The sequence below is a fragment of the Artemia sp. Qi Xiang Cuo genome, chromosome 2 (assembly GCF_049724085.1).
Source record: "Artemia sp. Qi Xiang Cuo chromosome 2, ASM4972408v1, whole genome shotgun sequence".
In the NCBI taxonomy this organism is placed as follows: Eukaryota; Metazoa; Arthropoda; class Branchiopoda; order Anostraca; family Artemiidae; genus Artemia; species Artemia sp. Qi Xiang Cuo.
In genome coordinates this window covers 40,941,173-40,963,187 of record NC_142795.1, presented here as the reverse complement: position 1 = coordinate 40,963,187, position 22,015 = coordinate 40,941,173, and the positions used below count along the sequence as shown (strand labels likewise).

General features: G+C 34.6%; 1 protein-coding gene across 4 annotated transcripts in view; it reads left to right on the top strand.

The window, feature by feature from the left end:
• The window catches only part of LOC148955234 (neurobeachin-like protein 1), a 227,589-nt gene that overhangs the window by 63,969 nt on the left and 141,605 nt on the right, over positions 1-22,015 (top strand). For all 4 annotated transcript variants that reach the window (XM_089101080.1, XM_089101086.1, XM_089101072.1 and 1 more), the window contains exons 7-12: positions 510-702; positions 3,440-4,704; positions 7,384-7,715; positions 10,487-10,682; positions 19,400-19,555; positions 21,000-21,162. In XM_089101080.1, coding sequence (XP_088957206.1) covers positions 510-702; positions 3,440-4,704; positions 7,384-7,715; positions 10,487-10,682; positions 19,400-19,555; positions 21,000-21,162 — 2,305 coding nt within the window. The remainder of the gene's footprint in view (positions 1-509; positions 703-3,439; positions 4,705-7,383; positions 7,716-10,486; positions 10,683-19,399; positions 19,556-20,999; positions 21,163-22,015) is intronic.

Here is a 22,015-nt window from a genome sequence, read left to right as displayed (position 1 = left end):
TTCAACAAAATGAAAGATAAGTTTCAGATTATTGCACTAAAGTAGACAAACTGTCGATGGTGTGAATTGCCCTTGGCTACTAAAGAAAGAGAACTTGAACCACGAATTGAAGCTGAAATATATGCCCAAAACGCATTAAAAATTTTAACTGACGGTAAATTATACCAAATCGATGATTGATTTATCTGGATTGGTACCTCCTGAGAATGGAAAGCCTTGTATTGAGAAAGTATAGGCGTAATGACACTATGGCACACCAAATTTCAAGATGGGCTTGAAGTACAGGTCCCCAGACTTGTTAAATGGCGGGTCGGCGAATAGCGAGCAAGTAGGTTGCATGGTGTGGCCATCAAAATACATAAACATTGGGTCAAACATTTATGATATATGCTTTTGTCGTATCTTTGATTGTGCTTTTAACGTAAAAGCTGAAACATTTTTTTTGGGATGTTACTGTAGCAACATGGAAGCAGGGCAAAGGTGAGATCCTAACCCATTTTATATTTCAGATAAGTTCTTACTGGTCTCTTCCTGCCACTCTTCGGGATTTTGACCCCAGGAATTCTTCGATACGATCTGTTGCCACTGGTTTAGAAGATTACATTTGGGGTCCTGTTATGAGTTTCCCTGGGCGACTAGCGACTTTTGCTTTTTTCAAGGAACCTTTGAGCTCTGATCAATGTAGACGTTTGCATATTTCTGGTATGACCCTTCTCAAAATTTGCTGTTGTCAAGCTTATTTGCAACCCTGTAGTTTAAAGGAAAAATTTTGCTGCCTAAAATTTTTCTAAAATTATTTTAATATAAGGAATAAAATAGACTTATCCTAGCGAAAATTGCTTCATCTAATAGAAATTATGTTTTGTTTTTTTACCTCTCAGAGGAACTTGTATGCTGGAAAATTTATCAAAATACTTTGTTCGATGATTTGTTGTGTTCGACTACACCCTCATAGCAGAGGTAATCTGGAAAAATTAAAACTTCTTATACACACAAATTACATCGTTTGACGATGACCTCTATCTTAGACGTAATATCGAAAAAATTATGATTTTTGTAAAAAACAACAAAAAAAGTTAGTGAAATGCAATTACTTAACTTAAGAGAAGGTATCTTGCATTCATTCTTTCAAATATGGTATTACGGGACTGTCCCGAATGAAGCAGTTCTTTCTCATCTTGAATTTTCTTTTATTTGGAAAAAATTGAATGTTTTACAATTAGTTTTTTTTTTCATGTTTATCAGTGTTTTTCTTTTTGAACCTGAACAGTCACTTATAAATATAGGATATTAAACATCACTATTTTTGTATTGAAACAACCTTTGGTGTTCATTATGCTCTTATAATTGACATATGATGCATTTTCGAATATCATAAAAAAAAATGCTTGGGTGTTCACATCAGGAAATAAATCTTTTGACAAATTTGCCAGACAACATAAAAACAAATTACGTATAAACTCTACTTTTGCTCAAGAGTATTTTTAATTAATGTTTAAACCCCGATGAGTTGTAGATTCGTGAAAAAGGGGCTGCAATAATTCCCTAACGCAAAGGTTGTAATATTTCTAGTATTGATAATTTCAAAGGAATTTTCGTTTTGCCGACTTTTATTAAGGTTTTTGGAAAAACAAAATGTATTTTCTGGTTTGCTGATATTTGAATAAAACTAGTTTAATGCAAGAATCTCGTAATTGTTTCTAAATGGAAAATCTTTGGTTCTTCTTAAATTAATGGTAGACTTGATGATGGTTATAAATCGTTAGCAATTTGCATAGATGATGGGTAGAGGCTGATAGGTAGTAAAATAAATCATTTTTTTCCTTTTTTTCTTATTAATCATCACATTTATGGCTTTGTATTTGAAACATAATGATTTTAGCATACGAAACAACTATTGGCTTCCATCTAATGTTAAAACTAATTTTAATGTCTCTCAAAGAAGTGCTCGTAGTTCGATTTTGTTCCTTTTGTTCGTTGGTAATTTTTTCCATTTGCTTCCAGTAGTTAACTTTACTGTGTTTCTAGATGGTATACTTAATTTTGTTCCCATTCTAAGGTTAAACAACCATTTTTAAATGCACGTATTACTTAAATATTATTGCATATTGTCATTCTAATGACGTCTTATTTTAAATTATGAAACGTCGACATACAATATTTTCTAGAGCTGATTACATAAACCTCATTACTTCTTGGTTTCAGGTACGTATCTATTGACTCTTGCTATAGTTCCTTTAAATATATGCTCACCAAGATAACACTGGGATCGGGCTATTTTAAATAAATATTTCTCTTTTAAGGAACAAGTAACTGCACTTCATGTAAATGTGCTCCATAATATCGGTTTATTGTCTTGTCTTAAATATATTCTTCGTTCTTTAAGACGGGTTGTATTAACATTTGGGCCTACTTGAGTCAAAATTGAGGTTTTACGTCGTAAAATGCCAGAAAAAGGCAGTGCTGTGGTGTGATCTATTTCGTTGCTTAAATGGGTGCCCAGGTTGTTTTCATTTCTGTTCCTATTAGCTCTCTCTCGATATTCTACCGCCATAGGTTAGATATGAATACTGTTGGGGGAAAAAGAAAACATCAGTGCTACTGATGTAAAAATGCGATTTTCTTTTGTTTTTCAAGGTTGAGGGCTGAAGCTCTAGTGAAGGCTTTTTGTATTTCAATGTTTTTTTTTTGTTTTTTATTGTTTCTTAAGGAAGCTTTATTTAAGGGGTTTGGGGCTCTTTTTTGAAATTCTCAGAACGTTTTTTTCGTAATAATAAATTACTGCTTAGTTGAATCTGACTGAAAATAACTGCTTAAAAATTGTCTTACATGGGAAATATTTTTCAAGAGACCTTACCGTGTACCTTGCAGTTTGCTGTTTATTAGATGACAGCTACTAAAGCAGCCAATATCTATCCGAGTAAAATTGTAAGAGCAGTATGTTTTTCTTTAATATTGTTTAAAAGTAATATTTATAGCACATTATTTTATTGTTCGATATTGATATCTAGTGGACATTGAAGTTTTGTGTGATAATAAATCCAATGTAACTTTTTCAAAGTAAGGCAATTAAAATTGTTTTTAATTGTTTCCTTTTTGATTAGTTTGATTAATTCAATTATCTGCAGCTAAAGTTTTTTTTCGCCTTATTTAGTTGTAGTTCAATCTACAATTACTGCACCGCCACAGTTTCGAGCTCAATTTAAAGTCTGGTTCTTCAGCTCTGTGTTTACTTCTTTTTTTTCTGTCGACTTTATAAGGTAGTATTGTGTATGTTGTGTGCTTAGGTGCGCTTAATTACACTTATCGGTGTTTGTACAGCCGTATTTTTCTTCTCTATTGTTAAGTTTTTAATTATAAAATAGAGCTTTTTTTTCTACTTTGTTTGAAAGAACAAAATAGGTCAGTAATACTCGAAATCTTTCTTCCTCTTTTTTAGGTCCGATGTTTGGCGGTGTCTACGCAAATCCAGATATTAGTGCTGCTGATATTAAATTAAAATGCTGTTGCGCATTTTCTGCGTATGCGAGTAATACCGATAAGCTGCTTGAATTGAATAAGAGGGTGATAATAGAAATACCACCTGGCAGCAGGGCTCAGACGGAAGAGAACACGGACTCAGTTATCTTTAAAAGTGGAGGTTTCCTTGTCTTACTAAAAGTGCTTGAAGATTGGTTATCAAAGGATATATCTCCTAATCTTTTAGCCGATAACAACCAATGTATAGATACTTTTGATATAGCCAAGTTCTTTGATATCGTAGCCAAACTTTTGTTTCGTCTCAAGATTTGTCGTCAAGAAGCAAAGAATTTAGATTTCTTTGAATTTCTTTCTGTTATAGCCAAGCAAATGAAAGGTGACTATTTGAATGATGCGTGTTTGGATTCTATACATTTGCTTGGACAAGTTCTGAAAGACTACCCAGACTTGCAAAGTTCTTTCCTATTGAATATTTCATGCAATTTCGGAATTTGGAAGAAAGCCACGTTTGATATTCAGCTGCGTCATTTAGAATATTTAACTTCTACAGTTAAACAGAATCGACGGTTTTTTCGACAGAGATTTGGTGTTCAGGATTTTTTAGATACAATTCGACTGTATTTAAGTTCTCGAAAAGATCCTGAATCTGTGACTCTGCGAATTGGATTTCTTCGTATTGTTCAGTATTTTTTGGAAAAAGATTCTCAGTTTGTGGAGGCTGATTCTCTTTTACGGTATGCATACACCTGCAATTCTGATCATCTTATATGCGAGGCTTTGTGTATGTTATGTGGTGCTTTAGAATCCAAGAAATGTACAGACCAACTGCATCTACTCCTTTTCGAGCCTAAATCTGCAGAACTTCTCTATGCTATGGTGCCAAATGCAAAGGACGATGTGCTAAATTCCATATTTTCTGTTATATCCGTTCTGGTCAAATCGAGTAGAGTTTACCCTGAAGACAAAGAGATACTTTTTCTCAAAGATTGTGGCTTTGGTGGACTTCTTGATTTCATTAAGTATTCTAATTTATCTGAAAAAACTGCAGAACTTTTAGCAGATGTGTTACTTTCCGAAGAATTTTCTGAAAACAAGTGCCAAGGCTTTCTTAGCCTGTGTACAAGTATAACAACTATGAAGTTAGAGCTAAAACTCTCTGTTGCCAAGAAGATGCTTGACTGTTTAGTCTCTGTTCCTGCTGTTGCTAAGATTTTCTATGGTGAGGTAATGTAACATTGTATTTATTTAGCAGAATGTTTATGGTATTACTACTAATCCTTTCAATACCAAGATAAGCTATTAAAGCTATATGAAATTTATGGTACTACAATAAATGGGAGGACATAGATCTACTTAGATGTTTGACTATTTTTAGCTGAATTATTGAGTTATTATTATTATTTTGAGCTGATTTTCAGTTATTCAAGAAAAAAAAGCTTTGCTTACTTCTTTGCCAAATTATTGTTTTTTATTATAAAATATATGCGAAACAAAGTGACCCGTTCCTACATAAAATGATGACTGAAGCCGGGAGAAGGCTTTAGGGGGTTAATAGCCCTCGTTGGATGGCCTCTGGAACACCAAGATTGTTAAAACTAAGATATTGAACACCTAGGATATTTACAAGAGTAGGCTCAATAGGCTTTTAATACAACAGTGAACACTTCCTGGATATCCTTTTGGTGGTCTTGCCCAATCTGTGCTAGCATACTCTTACAATTGATTAATTGGTTTTTCCCAATTGGGCACATTTATCAATTTTATAAATTTAGCAGGCGTGCAAGCTTGTCGACTGAGAAGGGTCATATTGTGTATGTAATGTCGTCTTGGGCTATTTTACAGAAAATGAAAAAAAGAAAGTTATTTTTTATTATTAAGGTCTAAGTTATGAACCAGTTTGAACTAGGATTTTAGTTTAAACAGTCGTTAGAGACGGATGTAAAGTACCAGAAATATTTTTTTTTGTTCATGATCTTCTATCTCCCTGGAAATAGACGACTGACTCGGTCCCTTTTCAAAGAGTTGGGCCTATCTGTACCTATTTTTATTTCCGAAATATGACAAAATATCAACAGATTTTGGGGCCGAAAGACGACGTTCGGTTTAGGTTTGCACGTCTGTAAATTCAGCCCTTAACGCTTTTGCTTTTGCCCTTAACGTATTTTGAGTTTTAAGTTTGTTAATGCTCCAGCACAGCTATATGTTTTTCTAATGTTCCGGACAATTGTTTCTAATATTTGTTCGTCATTAATGAGATAAAACCCCAAAGAGATAAGCTCCAGAGGTATGTTCACTGTCAGACAAATAGTTTTTCAAGTACTCTTGCTTTGGCGCTTCCTTCTTTGGGTAATTGAAGCGAGCTGTGTGCCTACGTGTTTACTTTGTCACTATGAAAAACGGCAGCGCGGAGAGAGAAAATTCTTCAGATGAATGTGATTGGATGTACTTGTAAAAGACAGTCATTGGTTTCTCACCTAACCATTCATTTAAAGGTAGCAGTTGGTTTGTGGTCGGGCCACATTCTACCCTATTAGGCTTATTCCTGATCCTCTGGAGTAAGGCCAAGTGAGTTTCGGGGACTCCAGCATAAAGTGGACAGCCAGATTTTACAACAGGCTCTATGTTGGACTACTGTGGAGGGATAATTGAACTGGAGAAAAGAAGGCTTTTTGATAGAAGTATTACACCCAGCTTTATCGTACGGGAAGGTTAGATTTGATCGAGGCGGTCGCCCAAGAAAGTTCTGCGAAGAAGTGAATAATTTCCTAGACACGAAGTTTGTCAACTCTCTTGATTGCTTCTTTTTAAAATCAAGATCGGTGTGATGAGGTGGAACTCCAGGATTGTTATTTTGTCAGAAAAGTAGTGTAGAGGGTATCGTAGGTTGTCCCCCATATCATTTTAATGCGCAAAGAAAAGAGTGGGACTCGTGATACTACCTTTGGGAAACTATTTTTCAAGTCAAGCACAGCCGTCATAGAATATTTAGTGAAGAACCGCTCAACCACACTGTAAATTACAGATTCTGACACCTAGGCCAACACTGTAACGAAAGCTTTTGAAACCTTGAATGACTAGTCGTGTTATATCCCTGACCCAGCTCATTTCATTCTTAAGACTATGCCATTGCTCGGTCTAGCGTAGACCCTTTCAAGTGGAATCCATTTCATCGATCGTTTAGTGGCTTCTTTGACGCATGGTTTTATTAGAAATGCTCTCGTAGAATTTTTAATGTAGCAGAGATGACTTATTGAACCAAAGAGCTAATTTTAATTAAATTTTTTTCTGATTAAGAAAAGAGAACAACGAAGACAGTTTTCCATTTCTGAGGAAAGGATCCAAAGATAAAGCACAGTCTGTAAAAGAACAACAAAGGTCCGATTAATTCAATATAGAAATATTTTTCACAATATTTGGGATGTTACGTGGGCTCAAGGATTTGATTTCATCAAGGTACCACAGAGTGGGGAGGATTTTGGGTTGGAATAATTTACTCTGTCAAGAATGACTGACTCATGGGATATGAAGTCGGGAACCTCTGCCCTTGTCATTGGCAGATTGTCTTCAAGTAATTGATAGTGGCGTGAACCTTCTTGTACGAAATATATTAGCTTCTTAGGTGAGTAGTTGGTTATGAGGTGTTTTGAAGTGTCACTGAATCCCTGTTGCATCGTTTTTTTTTTTTTTTCTTTTTTTTTTCTTTTCTTTTTTGCTTACCCCTACTTATGTTTCTCTAGAAAACATATGGTGAAAACTTGAAATTCTGAAACTTGAAAATTCAGGGTGAAACAATAACTGATCATTTTTTACAATAGGAAAATATAGGAAAAGGAAAATAAAAGAAACGTAACGTTTTTCAATGTGGTGGACCAATTCCTACAATCTGTTAAACTTTTTTTCTAGATGGATTGGGCTGGATGTATTTTGAGGCTGTTAATTAAACAAGGAAGTGGCGAAATAATGCCAGCTAGGTGTCGAACACCATTTACACCAGTCCCTTCTGCTCCATCCACGCCGTTGTTACCACCAACTCCGCTGCCGAGGAAAAGTACTCGGAGTATATCTGGTGAATCATTTCACGAAAGTTCAATTTTCGGAATAATGGAACGAGTTGGGTCACCTTCAATCAGTGACGATCGGTCTATTGATGATTCATTTGACGATATTTTCAGTTATGGAGAATCTGATATTTCCGTTGAGGAAGTTAAAAGTATGGTGCTCCTTGAAAACCAGAAGTAAGTGCTATTTCATATAAAAGTCAGTTCAAGTACTCGGTTGAATTAGTTTCTTAGCCTGCGGTAAAGATCGTGCAAAGACAGTGTAGTATTCATGCTACAGTGATCGGTTATTGAAACTAAGATAAATGGGATGCATCATAGAAGCAAGAAAATTTGGCACTTCAGAAATGATCGCAACATTCCTTGATAGTTCACTACACTCCCCCCTTAAAGTCTTTGGTTTTTGCTATTCTTAGGTTCTCTTCAAGAAAGAAACAGTTTGCAGGAACAGAAAAGAGGTTAATTTGGTTTTTTTCCTACTTGGAAAAAGAACGCCGGCAGTAACGCCGGCGGGAAAATTACCTAAGGACCGATAATGATTAACCTTTTCTCGTTGGCTATTTAATCAGATTTAATGTTTACGATTGACCGTTAAGATTTAATATACATATTTAAAGTTTATGATTTATCCTGCATAATTCAGGCTATGTTACCATTTTTGTAGGCTTGAGACACTCTTTTCAGTGCTTTTTAACAAGCCATAATTAAGACAAGCATATTTTGCAAGAAATAAATGATATAAATTTGTGGGTGCGTGTTTTATTTCAATTTTGAAAGAAATCATCATGCTTTCAAAGACAAAATAGTGGGTGCCAGGAAGTATCTAAGGTAGATAATGCCGTTTATAAAGCCTTATTAAAGGTAGATAAAGGCTTATTGCCGTATAAGCCTTTCGGAAGAAAAAACCGACCAAGTCCACATTTCAATTTTTGAGAATTTAATGCTAAATCACTTGTTTAAGCCTTGTTTTTATACAGTTGTGTTTGTAAGTCTTGTCGTTTAAATTGTCTATTATTTATGATTAGGTGCAATACCAATAACTGGAATTTTTTTTAACAATTTAACACTAGATACTTCTGTTTTAATAGCCAATGTGAAAAATGTTCTGAAATGTGACCGGTAATGTTCTCCTTAGTCAGCATAATAATATATACCCAAGAATTCTGGAAAAAGTTCCGGCAGATCATTGGTGCAAATATATTAAAATTAGCATTTTTTTTTTTTTTTTACGGGCCTGGTCAGATTGGCCTCTGAACATTTTGTATGAAATCAGCATAGGATCAAGAAAAGCTGTCTTTGAATACCACTGATAAAACAGAGAGTTCATCATGAACTATTTGTTTCGTACATATAGCGCAGTATCGCTGACTTAATTAAGTGCAATGTGTTTCCCACGTATTTTCTGTAGTCCAACAGTATAGAATAGATGGTCGTAGATACTTGGGAGGGGGCTCATTCTATCGTAAATTAAAAGTTATATTCTCGTTTTTGCGCCTGAAAATTTTACTCGTAAATTCTGAAGTTACATGTAAAGTGCCTCTAATGTGTACATACCCTACGTAGCCCCAGGTGCAAGAGCTCTAAAGAATGCGTTTTGCCCGTTTTCAATAGATAGCTTTTGCTGGAAAAGGTGGGCAAGTTACGCCTGGCTATAACCGGAGTGATGCAAGGAAGGTAAATATCCATGATCTTAGTTACAAATTTGGCCCGATTTCCCTACAAACCCCCTCCCCCCTTAAGCACCAGGTGTTTGTGAAGTTCTTGGCATCAAGCTATAAGTAGAGGGAGACCCGTTCCAATATAACTGAAACTCTAAAAACGGAAGGTCGGAAACATTGTATACATCAAAAGAATCTCCGTTTCATGCTGACCCAAATTTTAAAATCTATTAATTTTGAACGTACCTATAAAAAATTATTATCCTATCTTATGAAAATTTGTATAGTTTCGTAAAAAAATTATTCACAATTTCAGGAATCATTTAAATTGCGCCGTCAAAACTTGGATGCCAAGAGCCCTGTAACGAAGTTTTCAGGCCTTGACCTACTGAAATGAAAAATTTTGCATTTTGCAGGGGTGATCGGATAAAACGAGGTTTAATTCAATTCAGTTATCCGAAATAAACTGAGAAACAAAATGTACTAGAATGAGTTAAGCTATTTATAATAGAAGAATAAAATTAAAGATAACGTGAGGAAACACATAGAGGCTTATTTAACTGTTAAGCTGCTACTCTAAAATTACAATCTTGACAGGCGTGTATGAATAAACTGATTTTGAATAAACAAAACATAAATGAGTGAAAACCATCCCAAATAATGGAAAAGAAAACAAAAAGCTCTAGATAGCAACTAAAAACCATGATTAACGTAACAACTTTTTTAGATTCTTTTGAAACTATTAAGGTCATCATTTCTTTGAACATCAGTTGGTCTTGAACAAGGATTTCGGGCCCTTGGATTAGGCCCTGTTATACCAAGCAAATTAATGGTCCTGTGTCAATTCTAAATTCTTGGTCAACCTTCCTAAGACCATAGGTTGACGTGCCTTGTTTGCCTCTCATTCCAGGCAATCTAATGGTCCTATGTCAATTTCAAATTATTGGTCAACCTGCCTGAGAGTCTAGGCGGGCGTGCCTTTCCAAAAATTTACACACAAGTATTTGTCTAAGAAGAGAGTCATACTTACTCACACCATTTACCCGTGCCATTTAAACATTTTTGCCTTTCAATTACTCGGACTATCTGTCTTGTATTTTTTTTTCTACAATTAGCCATGTCTTGATGCCTACTGCAAAATACTTGTTTTTCAATTCAAAATCAATTAATTCAATATTCTTAAAAGGAATTTCAGACTAGCGAAGGGAATTTGAGGTAACAGACAGCATTATAGTATTACTCCATTGACAGTTTGGACACGGAAATAAATATATCCTTTTGCCTTCTCAGTTTGAGGACTCCGCCGGCTGTTCTTGATTCAGTTTCACCGTCTCACGTGGCTTCAACAATTACTCTTAATCAAAGATCGAATGGAGCATTGGAAAAGGCTGATGAAATAAAGAGGGTCGAAGAACATGTCTTGCTTGTTACAACTTCACTAGGGGTTATAATGTCAAAGGGAATTGAAGGCCTGAACTCATGGAAGGTAATGTTAGATCATAATTCGTTACCTCCTAAAATCCTGAAAATTAAAAATCCTGACTGAAAATTGAAGTTCCAGAAGTCAAATTAAATATGTATTTCTAAGTAGTAAAATACAAGAAATATTAATATTTACTAAAAAGGGATAAACACTACGCGATATTAAAATAACGTAAAATATTAATATGCGATTAGATTACCTACGGACAATATAAAACATCTTTAGATTTCATGAAGTCCAAATTGTGCAAAAGTTTTCATTGGTTTTCTTTTTTACTAAATTGCGAGGTTTTTAAGATTCAAAGCCTCCTTTTTTATGTTATTTTTCTTTGATTATTTTTTATTTGATATTATGATTGTTCTTTTTTTTCGTATTTTGTCAGACTGGGAGTGATCTAAGACAGGAAATTTGGCAATATAGCTGCTGTAAAAGATTTGACAAGGTAAAGGAATTTTCAACCCTCGTGAAAAACAGCAGAGTTTCACAAGTCTCTAGAATACTAAGAGTACCAGCCAAAATAGTGCAGACCTAAGTTAACTCTTAGATGGAAGATTGTTATGTTTTGTCCCTTCATTTTTAGTACTAGCGTTATTTACACTCTATCCTGAATTAGCACTCTTTCTTTCTTTTTCTTTTTCTGTGAAAAGTAGAAACACATTAAAACAGCTTTAAAAGCAATTTTGTTGATTCCTCATTGTTTCTTGTAGCCGCTTAGTGTTGGCACATTTTGTGTCTTCTCGTAGGCGAATAGTTATAATGATAATTGTAATTTTTGTTTGCAATAAGTTTATCTAATCTATTAAAAACAGATAGATGGTCTCAGTTTTCTGTTATGATTTTTGTAAAACCAGAATTAGGAGGAAGCAGCTGGGATAAAACAATGACTGGTTTCTGTCCTATTTTTAATCTTTCAGGAAACCATAAAACAGCTGTATCAGAGTTAACGCAGCATTGTTGACTAAGTAAAGAGTGATATTTTTTCCCCTGGCAATTTGTATAGAAGGAGTAGTCGAAGTAGCTTGAGATGGGACCTTTTTGAGCAGAAAATCCTAGTTATAGTGCCCTTTTCAAGGGTCAAAAATGATCGAAATGCAACCAGAGGTGGTTTTAGGGAGAGGGGACAGAAGGGGCACTTTCCCCGGAGCAGCAATTTTCGGGTGCAAATTTTCAAGTAAATAATCTAACGGTTGTAATAATTTTTAATGTTTGAATTATTTTTTTTAATAAAGTAGGGGGCGCAGTTGGCGTTAAGTATAAGAAAACTTAATCCGAAATTTCAAGTTTTCCCATATCTTCATTACCATTTCTTAAAAATAAAACTAAGAAGCAACAAAATTCAAATAGTGTGATGGTTTTGATCACATTCAGTTGTTCCAACAACTCCAAGATATGAAAAAAATAATTAAACACCAACACACTTCCTTAAAGAAACCCGTAGATGTGTTAGAATTAATTGCACAATATGGAGATAAAGGGGTCTTCGCAAACGTAAGGGTTACCTATCAAACATAATTAGCAATTGCAGTGTCCGTGGCCAGTAATGAGTGGTCATTTCCATTAGACCTTAAATAATTCAGAGCCAGAAATGGTGCATAGGGCGTTTACGAAATCTTGCCAGACGTCATAAAGCTGAACTGCAGCCGCGACGTCCTCCCACTGTGGGTGAAGGGACATCTCCCTCTGCTCAAATCCTGTTCATACTGCCGTTGCAAGGCCTCTCTTGGTCGATCTCTATTGTGCCTCCTTTCAGGGCACCACTCATAAAATGTACATGGGAGTCGATTCTCTGGCATACGAAGGACGTGGCCAAGGTACGTCCATCTCCCACGTTTCAGAAGGTCATTGGTTGACCGATTCGCCGGTCAACTTCTATCTTCATGACCTTTCCCTGCCACGATACGTAAAGAATTAGGAGCAATCAATTGGGATGAGATATGTAATAATTTTCCAGAAGCTGAAGTGAGAAAAGTTAGACTTAGATAAATGGATTCATTTTAATAAATGAAAATTTTGTTAAAATTTGGCCTGAAAATTTTGGGAGGGGAGGGGGAGGTGCTAATCAAGATTTTGCCCCGGGCAAGAGATAGGCCAGAAACGCTATTGAGTGCAACCGTCCCTCTCCTGTGCCCTTTTTTCTTCCAGGTACCTCCGTAATCTTCCTTGAAATCGGATAAAAATCCTAAGCAAATGGCCAAAAGTACGCAATTGGTAATTCTTCGCAGATTGTCTGTCGCACCCCTACCGGTTTATCGCAATTAACATAAATTGGTGGCATAGAAAAAAAAGAAAAAAAAAAAGAGAAGATCAATCTAAGTGCTGCTCTTGCAACAGAATTAATCTATATTTCTTTGAGTTAAGAAGACAAGATTAGATAAAAAAAATGTTTTATTCTTAAAACCTTTTTATTCTACAAGTAATTTAATCTGTTCATTTCATATGGATATCTCTAAAATTCACTTCACTGATGGTAATAACAGTTGTTTACAACAAATTATAAAATCTTGAACAAATTTGAATGTAGAAATATACCAGTAATTTCAATTATGTAACTTATTAAGGCCACAATTATCAGTAACAAATAACGTTTAGAAGAAAAAGCTCAACGTTAATTGTGCATCAGTTTCTCTCGAAATTAAACCAAACTATCTTGACAAAAATAAACATATATTGAATCTGCAAAACGTGACTGAATATTTTACACTGTATTATTTTCCTGACTAAAAACTCCCCATTTCATGCACTTTTCGGAAAATAGGGCCGTCAGCGTTCTGACTGCCATTATTGCAGTAATCTCATAAAAAATCTTTAGAGTCAGGAAGTCAGAATATAAAAAAAAAGATTATTTCTTTTGTATCTTTTTTTTGCCCTCTGAAATTGCAATATTTTTAGCGCCTTACACTGACAATATTAAAAGTGCTCAAATGGGTAATTATAACTAAATAACCCCTAAACTAACCAATGTGTTTGGTTGTTTGTCACGGAAAATCGATACATGTCAGTTTTCCTAAAACGATAAAAATTGAAGTGAATGCTCGGTCAAACTCAAAACATTTTGGACAATATGCCATGATTTTTCAAATTGAAGGAAAATAAAAAATAAAGCCACTAATAATAAAACCGAGCGGAAAGAACTAATGAAAAACTGAAGGTATGATATATGATTATATAAATTCTTAGCAATTTCAGTAATTCGAGATTTGACAAAACAATATTTGATTTTATCTTTCAGTTTTATTTTTAAGACAAATGTTTAAAATATACTTTGTTTTCAGTAAAATGCCAATGACACAGTAGAATTTTTTTTCTATTGTGAAGGTTTACGGTTAGGGTGGTGCGAGCAATAGCCAAACTCCTATTTATATGAATTTATGTTCATTTTAAGTTTGAATTGACTATTCATTTTAATTTTTACTCGTTTTAAGATATAACTATTGATCTATTTCAGAATCTGTTACCTTTATGTTTTTATGTAATCACTTATTTTAATTTCTGTTCTTTTTGGGTTTTATTTATTCTTTGATAGCAATTTCTGGTCGTTTTAAGTCGCAACTATCATAAGACTATATATCTGATCGTCTTAAGTATTAAGTTGGCTCTTTACTTTTCTTTGGAAATTTCTTTTTCGGGAAGTATTTTTCTATTATTTTCTGTTCGTTTTTGATTGTCAAAGTTTTATTGTTGGTTAATATTATTAATATTTCTCCAATTTTTTAGGTTTTCACCTTAAGAATTAGAATATCAAAATTAATATAAATTCTTGTGTTGCATAAGGTTCAGCTCGAAATTGAAGTTTGGAACGGTTCTTGAACTAAGATTTTGATTCAACACCATTTTCTAGAAAATATTTTCGAAAGGATACTTTTGGAAGACTGACCAAAAGATCCTATTTGAATGAAAATGGAACGTGAGAATAAATATGTATCACAGGCATTACTCAGCTCTCTTTTATTTCTGACTCTTTAAACTCTTTTACTTTCGACTTTGATGGAAGCATTTGCTTGGTATAGCGCAGAAACGGCGTCGTTCTGACAACCTGGATGAACAAAATGTCTTTTGACTGAGCTTAAAATCCCCCTCAGCACTTCATGAAAGCTCAAACCTAATACCCTAGCCTTTCTTGAGGTGTTTCACATATGCCTTTTGACAACCTGGATGCACAAAGCGTCTTTTGATTCATTTCAACATCCCTCTCAACATCCCCTGCAAATTTCGATTTAATACCCTTACCGTTTCTGAGATATTGCATGCACTATTTTGACAACGTGGATGCTCATAGTATCTTTATATTCAGTTCAACACCCCTACACCATTCCCTAAAAGTTTGAGCTTAATGCCCTTAGCCGTTCCTGAGATATTGCAGATACGTCGTTTTGACAATCGGGATGCACGAAGTGTCTTTCGATTCAGTTTAACTTCCCCCTCGATATTATCTGAAAGTTTCAACTTAATAATCTTAAGTGTTCCTGAGGTGCTGTAGATATGTCATTTTGACCACCTAAATGCACATGATGTCTTTTGATTTAGTTGAACATCCAAGTCCTCATATCCTGAAAGGTTCAACTTAATAATGTATGCCGTTCTTGAGATATTGCAGGTAGGCCCTTTTGACAGCTGGGATTATCAAATAATGTCTTTTGATTTAGTGCAACATCTCTATCAACAGTCTATGAAATTTGTGACTTTATGCCCTTAGTAGTTCCTGAAATATTGCAGATATACCCTTTAGATAAACTGGATACACAAACATTCCCTGAAGTCTTCAACTTAATAGCCTCAAGTATTCTTGAGATATTGCAGGTAAGCTTTTTTGACGACTTGGATGCACTTAAATTCTTTTGATTTAATTCAATAGCAGCTGCAGTAACAGTAGTAGTAATTTTAGTAGTGGTTGTAATAGTAGCAGTAGCAGTCACTGTCGTAGTAGCAATTGGTGTAGTAGAAAGAGTAGTTGCAACCTGTCGCAGTCGCAAGTAGTCATAGTCATAAGTAGTTTGCAGTCGCAGACGCTAGTAGTTACAGTTACAAGTAGTCGTAGTCGAAAAAAGTCGCTGTTCCAGTCGCAAGTAGGTGCAATTGCAGACACAAGTAGTCGCAGTCGCAACTAGTCGCCTTCGCTATTGTAATTAGTTGCATTTGTAAGTAGTCGTACTCGCAGTCACAAGTAATTGCAGTCTCAAGTAGTTGTAGTCGCAGTAGAAGTTGCAATTGGTTGAATTCGTAGTCGTGAATAGTTGCTGTCACCATCGCAAGTAGTCAGAGCCGCAGTCGCAGGTAGTTTTAGTGGTAGTCGTAGTTGCTGTCGCAGTAGTACTAACAGTAGTAGTCCTAAAAGTTTCAAGTTAATACCCTTAGCCGTTCCTAGGATATTGAAGATAAGCCCTTTTGATAACCTGGATGCACATAATGTTTTTATTTAGTTCAAAATTCCCGGAAGTTTCACCTGAAAACCCTTAGCATTTTCGGACACACCCAGGATCAAATATTCCAACTTTTCTCACCATTAAATCCTATATGTAAACAGTGGGCAAGCTGCATAATTTATTACCCTTGCCGCGGGAGCTGTGGGGGGTTGAGTCATCTTTGAAAGCATACTATTGGAATTTTTGACTATTTTGAACCAAATGACGATCTCAAATTTTTTTCAGTTTTTTGGAGGCGTGTAAAAAGGCCGGGGAGGGGACTGGTTCCCTTCGATTACTTTTCAACATCCCCCTCAACATGTCCTAAAAGGTCCAACTCAATACCCTCAGTCGTTCCTGGGATATTGCTGATACCCCCTTTTGACAAATTGTATGTACATAGTATGTTTTAATTTTGTTCAATATCTCCCTCAACATTTTCGGAATTAATACCCTAACTTCTATAATACCGTAAGTATTTATGGAGACCCAGGATCACACATACGCTGCTTTCTCAATAACAAACCCTATATGCATTAATTAAAAAAAAATCCACCAAAGAACTTTTCCAAAGAAAATTAAAGGGCTACATTAAGCCAAAGATGAGCATAGATAACGTCAAATAATTTCTTCAAGCGTAGAACTGCCATGAATCACCATCAGTAAATAAATGAAACCCGAAACGAACAGAAATTACAAAAAAAGAACACCAAGTGAAACTGAAAGCGATCAGAAACTAAGAGGAGTAAGGTTGATATCCCCAGTGCCTTCGTCCTCTCTAAAAAACAAAAATACATTTTAAATGTTCTCTCTTTTTTGCCTTTGATAAATCCAAAATCATTCAGACTTCTAGGAATAGGCTTGGAAAATTTGACTGTAATTATGCTCATCTTTGGTTTAAAGTAGCTCTTTACTTTTCTTTGGAAAACAATTTTCGTGGAAATTTTTTTTAAATTAATTTCTGCTTGTTTTTAACTGACAGTTTTTTTCATTGGCTAAGAAAGAGATATTTCAAATTTTGTTTTCTGTATAAGAATCCAGATTTTGGCTAGATATTTATATGCTGGACGAAATTTTGTAACAAATTTTTATAATTGTTGCTACTAATCTAGTACTACTACTGCTAATAGTAGCAGTAGTAGTCAATATAGTAGTAGTAGTAGGACAATTAGTAGGTGGAGTAGTAGTAGTAGTAGTAGTAGTAGCAATGTTTATTGTACGAGTTCCGTAAATAAAATAGTCAATAGTCAATATTAGTCGTAGTAGTAGGAGAATCAGTAGTAGTGTGCACATACTGCCTTTTGCTCTTTTGAACATCCCCCTCATCATTCCCTAGAAGCTTCAACTTAATGCTCTAAGCCGTTCCTAAGATATTGCTGATGGCTGATATGCCCTTTTTCACAACCTGTATGCACATAGTGTGTTTTAATTTAGTTCAACTTTCCCCACAACATTTCCTGAAATTTTCAAATGAATACCCTTAGCCGGAATAGTAGCAGTGGTAGCAGTAGTAGTTGTGGTAGAAGTAGTTGCAGTAGTAGTAATAGTAGTAGGAGTAGTAATAGGAACATGCACATATTGCGTTTGAGTCAGTTGATCCTCCCCTTCATAATTCCCTGAAAGTTCCAACTTAACACCCTAACCCATTCCTGAGATACACCTATTTGACAACCTGCATGCACATTATGTGTTTTGTTCAGTTCAAATTCCCCCTCAATATTCCCTGTAATTTTCACCTTCATACCCATAACCTTAGTTGTAGTAGTAGTAGCAGTAGTCGTTGTTTTTGTTGTTGCTGTATTAATGGTAGTAGTAACAGTATTATTCGTGGCAGTAGAAATATGCACAAATTACGGTTTGGTCAGTTGAACATCCCCCTCATTATGTCCTGGAAGTTTTAACTTAATACTTCAAGCCGTTTCTAAGATATTGATCATACCCCTCATCACTCCTTGAAAGTTCCAACTTTCAACCTGTATGTACATAATGTGCTGTCATTCAGTTCAAATTCCCCCTCAATAGTCCCTAAAAATTTTCACCTTCATACCCTTAGCCTTAGTAGTAGTAGTAGTTGTTTTTGTTGTTGTTGTATTAATAGTAGTAGTAACAATAGTATTAGTAGCCGTAGTAGTATGCGCAAATTATCTTTTGGTCAGTTGAACATCCCTGTCAGCATAACCTGGAAGTTTCAACTTAATGCTCTAAGCCGTTCCTAAAATATTGATCATCCGCCTCATTACTCCTTGAAAGTTCTAACTTAATACCCTATGTCACTCCTAAGATATGCCCTTTTGACAACCTTAATGCACATAGTGTGTTTTGATTTAGTTCAACACCCCCTCCATTTTCCCTGAAAGCCTCACCTGAATACCCTTTGTCTTTTAGGACACCATGAGTCAAACGTGCCCCCTTTCATAATAAAAAATACTATATGTGAACAATGGACGAATTGCAGAGCTTATAGTCCTTGCCCCCCAGGGCTGTGGGTGGTTGACATCCGAATTGGGAGGAGGTGGTTGCCTTCCAATCACTTTTAATTCCTAAAAAGTGCACCAGAACTTTCAATTTCCAATTTAATAAGCTCCTTCCAAAGCTTCTATGATAACTCCTTCCATACAAAGTGCCTTGGTGAAAAATAAACAAAATAAATAATACATAGAGCCCACTTCGTTGGGGTGTAAAAACTAAGGCGGCTTAAAAAAAAAGCAAGGGGATGGGTTGCTAGCCGCCCTCCGATCACTTTTGACTCTTAAAAAGGGCATTGGAACTTTTGATTTTGAATCAATTAGCCATATTTATGCTTCTATAACCACACCTTCCAAAAGGAGTGGCTCTGGAAAAAAAATAATGCATCGAGGCCTTATGGATCTAAAAGCAGCGGGACCATACACTATCCTAAAAATTTTTATTGATAATACGATGACACTATTAAATAAATTTGCGTCCCTGAATCGTAACGATTAAGATTCAAAAGTATTTTCAAATTCTTCTCTTTCTAACAATTCAATTTTCGCCTACCATTATATGTTCTCCGATATTCGATTCTTTTAACATTTCAACTGATATTTCTAGTTTTGTAGACTTTATGATAAAGTTTTGAAGGATATTTTTTACAATCTTTTTGAAAAATCCCACTTTGGAAAACATTTTTCTCGAAAGTTAGGTATCTGAAAAAAAATTTGTAGCACATAGGCCTATTATTGATATAGAGAACAGTCGGAGACATTTTTTCTTCTATATATAGCAAAACCGGGATTCTATGAGTGGTATGGTGACCATAAATGGTATTTAGTGAAAATTCTAATGCACATCTATTTGTAGGAAGCATGGAAGGTTTTGAGCTCGGTGGATATACTAACTGAAACAAATGTATTCTTTGAAGATGCAAAGCGAATCAAATGTCAGTTGATTGCAATGTTCGGCCAGTCTGCTGTTAGATGGCTTCGAGAATCTCAATCGCCTATTAAAGTCTTACAGGTAATTGACACAACTGTTTCTTTTTTTTCCTTTTTTTTTTTAACTAAAAGCACATTCTGTAAGGTTTTTTTTCGGTATGTGTTTTTTGTAGTTTGAGGATCAAGATTCGTATTGAAAGACCTTTGATCGTCAGGAATTTCTGTGGGGAATGGTGGAAAGAATCTTCTGTATGACAAATATGTCTTGAAAAGATTTTATTTTGTCTGTTGTTTCTAACCCAGTAATTCTCTATATCATTTTTTACAAATTCCAAATAAGAATCTGTCTAAATCCTAAACAATTTGGATTGAAGTTATTAATTTTAGAGATAAAGTAAGTATAAATCAGAATACTGTTTTCCTCTATATTCTTCTTATAATTCCGAAGTCTATTCGTTTACAAGTCTTAAAAGATTATTACTCTTCATTTTTCATTTTGATTTGATATCAATATTGTTGTTACCAATTAAGGTATCAGTCTATGCAAAACGAGTTTTTAGGATTTTACTTGGAAGGAAAACTGCCTCATGCCTTTTCCTTCTGTTTCATTCGTTTTTCATGATATTCACTTATCGAATATTATCTATTTTACAAAAAAATGTTGTTACATTTATTTTAGCTTTGACGTAAACTAATTTTTCTCCTTATGGAAATTTTAATGGAAATATTTATTATGTTGTCTAAGCCCAAGATAAGATTCTCTTAGACAACCTTGGAATCTCAAGTCTAAATTTAGATAAAACTTTGTCCACCGATATTTACTACACTGAGACTGTGAAAATACAAATTCTGATGATTTCGGATACCACAATGCCTTTCCATGACGATAACTAAAAGTTCAAATAGGGATAAAATCCTTTTAATAGACAGTGTTTCTCAAACAGTGATAAAAATTCACAAAAAGTACCAGATATTTCAGTCACATATGTAGTGATCGTCATCAGTAGTGAAAGTTTTACTACTGATGACGGTCACTGCATATGTGACCGACATATCTGGTATTTTTTTTGTGAATTTCTATCAATGTTTGTGAAACACTGTCTACTAAAAGGATTTTATCCCTATTTGAACTTTTATTTATACAAATTCGGGCTGGATAGCAGCTGAATGCCTTATTTTGGTGCCAATGACCTTTATGCTGCAGAAAGACCTTTTGTGGGAGGGTAGTCAGTGTGCTATCCCTTCCTTAATTTTAAAAATAGATGGCATGATTATAGTAGATATTGCCCCTTCTCCCAAATAAGGCACTAAAACTTGACCTCTTGTTTATCTGATTCTTCTCTTCGCTCTGATTTCATATGTACTTGATGCAGTTTATTGATATAAGTTGTGTTTTAATAAGTGCAATAGAAAATAAGTTGAAATTTTGATACGTGCTGTATATTGCGAATGTATACAGTAAGGGTTGGTAATTCTGTTTCTATTTAATAAAAGTAATGTACTTGATTAGTTATATTTTATTATAGGTACTTAAATGGTTGTATAATGCCACTGAGCTAGGAACCGATCAAGAAGGTTCATTGATTATCCTTGAATTGGCGATCCAGACAATGGAGCTTGTCGGATTTTTTAAGGAAGATTTTCTTGAAATGCATGCTGGCATCACTGAGATATTTCATATTTCCTTACGTAAGATTATTTGTTTATAACTGCTCTATGAAATTCAATAAAAAAGTATTGCATGGACATAAAGCACAGTACTTCACACTAAATGAATTACAGGGTAAAAGACTGATGTTTTGTGTCTATGTTGAGGGAGAAACGGCTCGTAATCCTAAAATTTGATTAAAAATCCTAAAATTTTCTGTTCAACTGAAAAACGTCTTAGAGGATGAAAATAAGGAAGCTGCTTAAGAATCAAATAAGTAAATAATTGGTTGTAGAGAAGCGAGAAATATCAAGTCCTATAAATCAAACCAGTTAAATTCGTTCTACAAGAAAACATTTTTTATTATGGGTACTGGCGTTTTTAAGCTTTCCTAAAATTGCTCACCTTTTAAACATACATTTTGCAATTTTTATAAATGGTGCTTTATAGGATTTTTTTTTCCAAATTACGCGTTTTCAACGTTAGTGCCGCTGAATTTAAGTAGACAAAATTAGATTTTTGCTCATATGTTGATTTCTTTATCTCCTATGAATCAATAAGATCTTTCCGATTATTAAACCCAGAAATGCTATTCTTTGTTTTAATTTTGAATAAAGGGACAGTCACAGTTTTTATGTATAATAACAAAATAATTTGTTTCTGATCAATTATGTTACAAAAAAATATTGAAGAAACAGAAAACGAAAAAAAAAAAAAAAAAAAAAAAAAAAGGCTGACCAAACATACGTTTCCTTTGAAAAAATCAAGTAAAAGCAGAACAAAATCCGGTCAAGGCCGTTATAATGACCAAAAAGAAGGCTTTGATAAATATGCAAGCTTTTGTGAAATTTTTAGACAACAAATAGATTTTTGGTCACAAAAAAGACATACAAA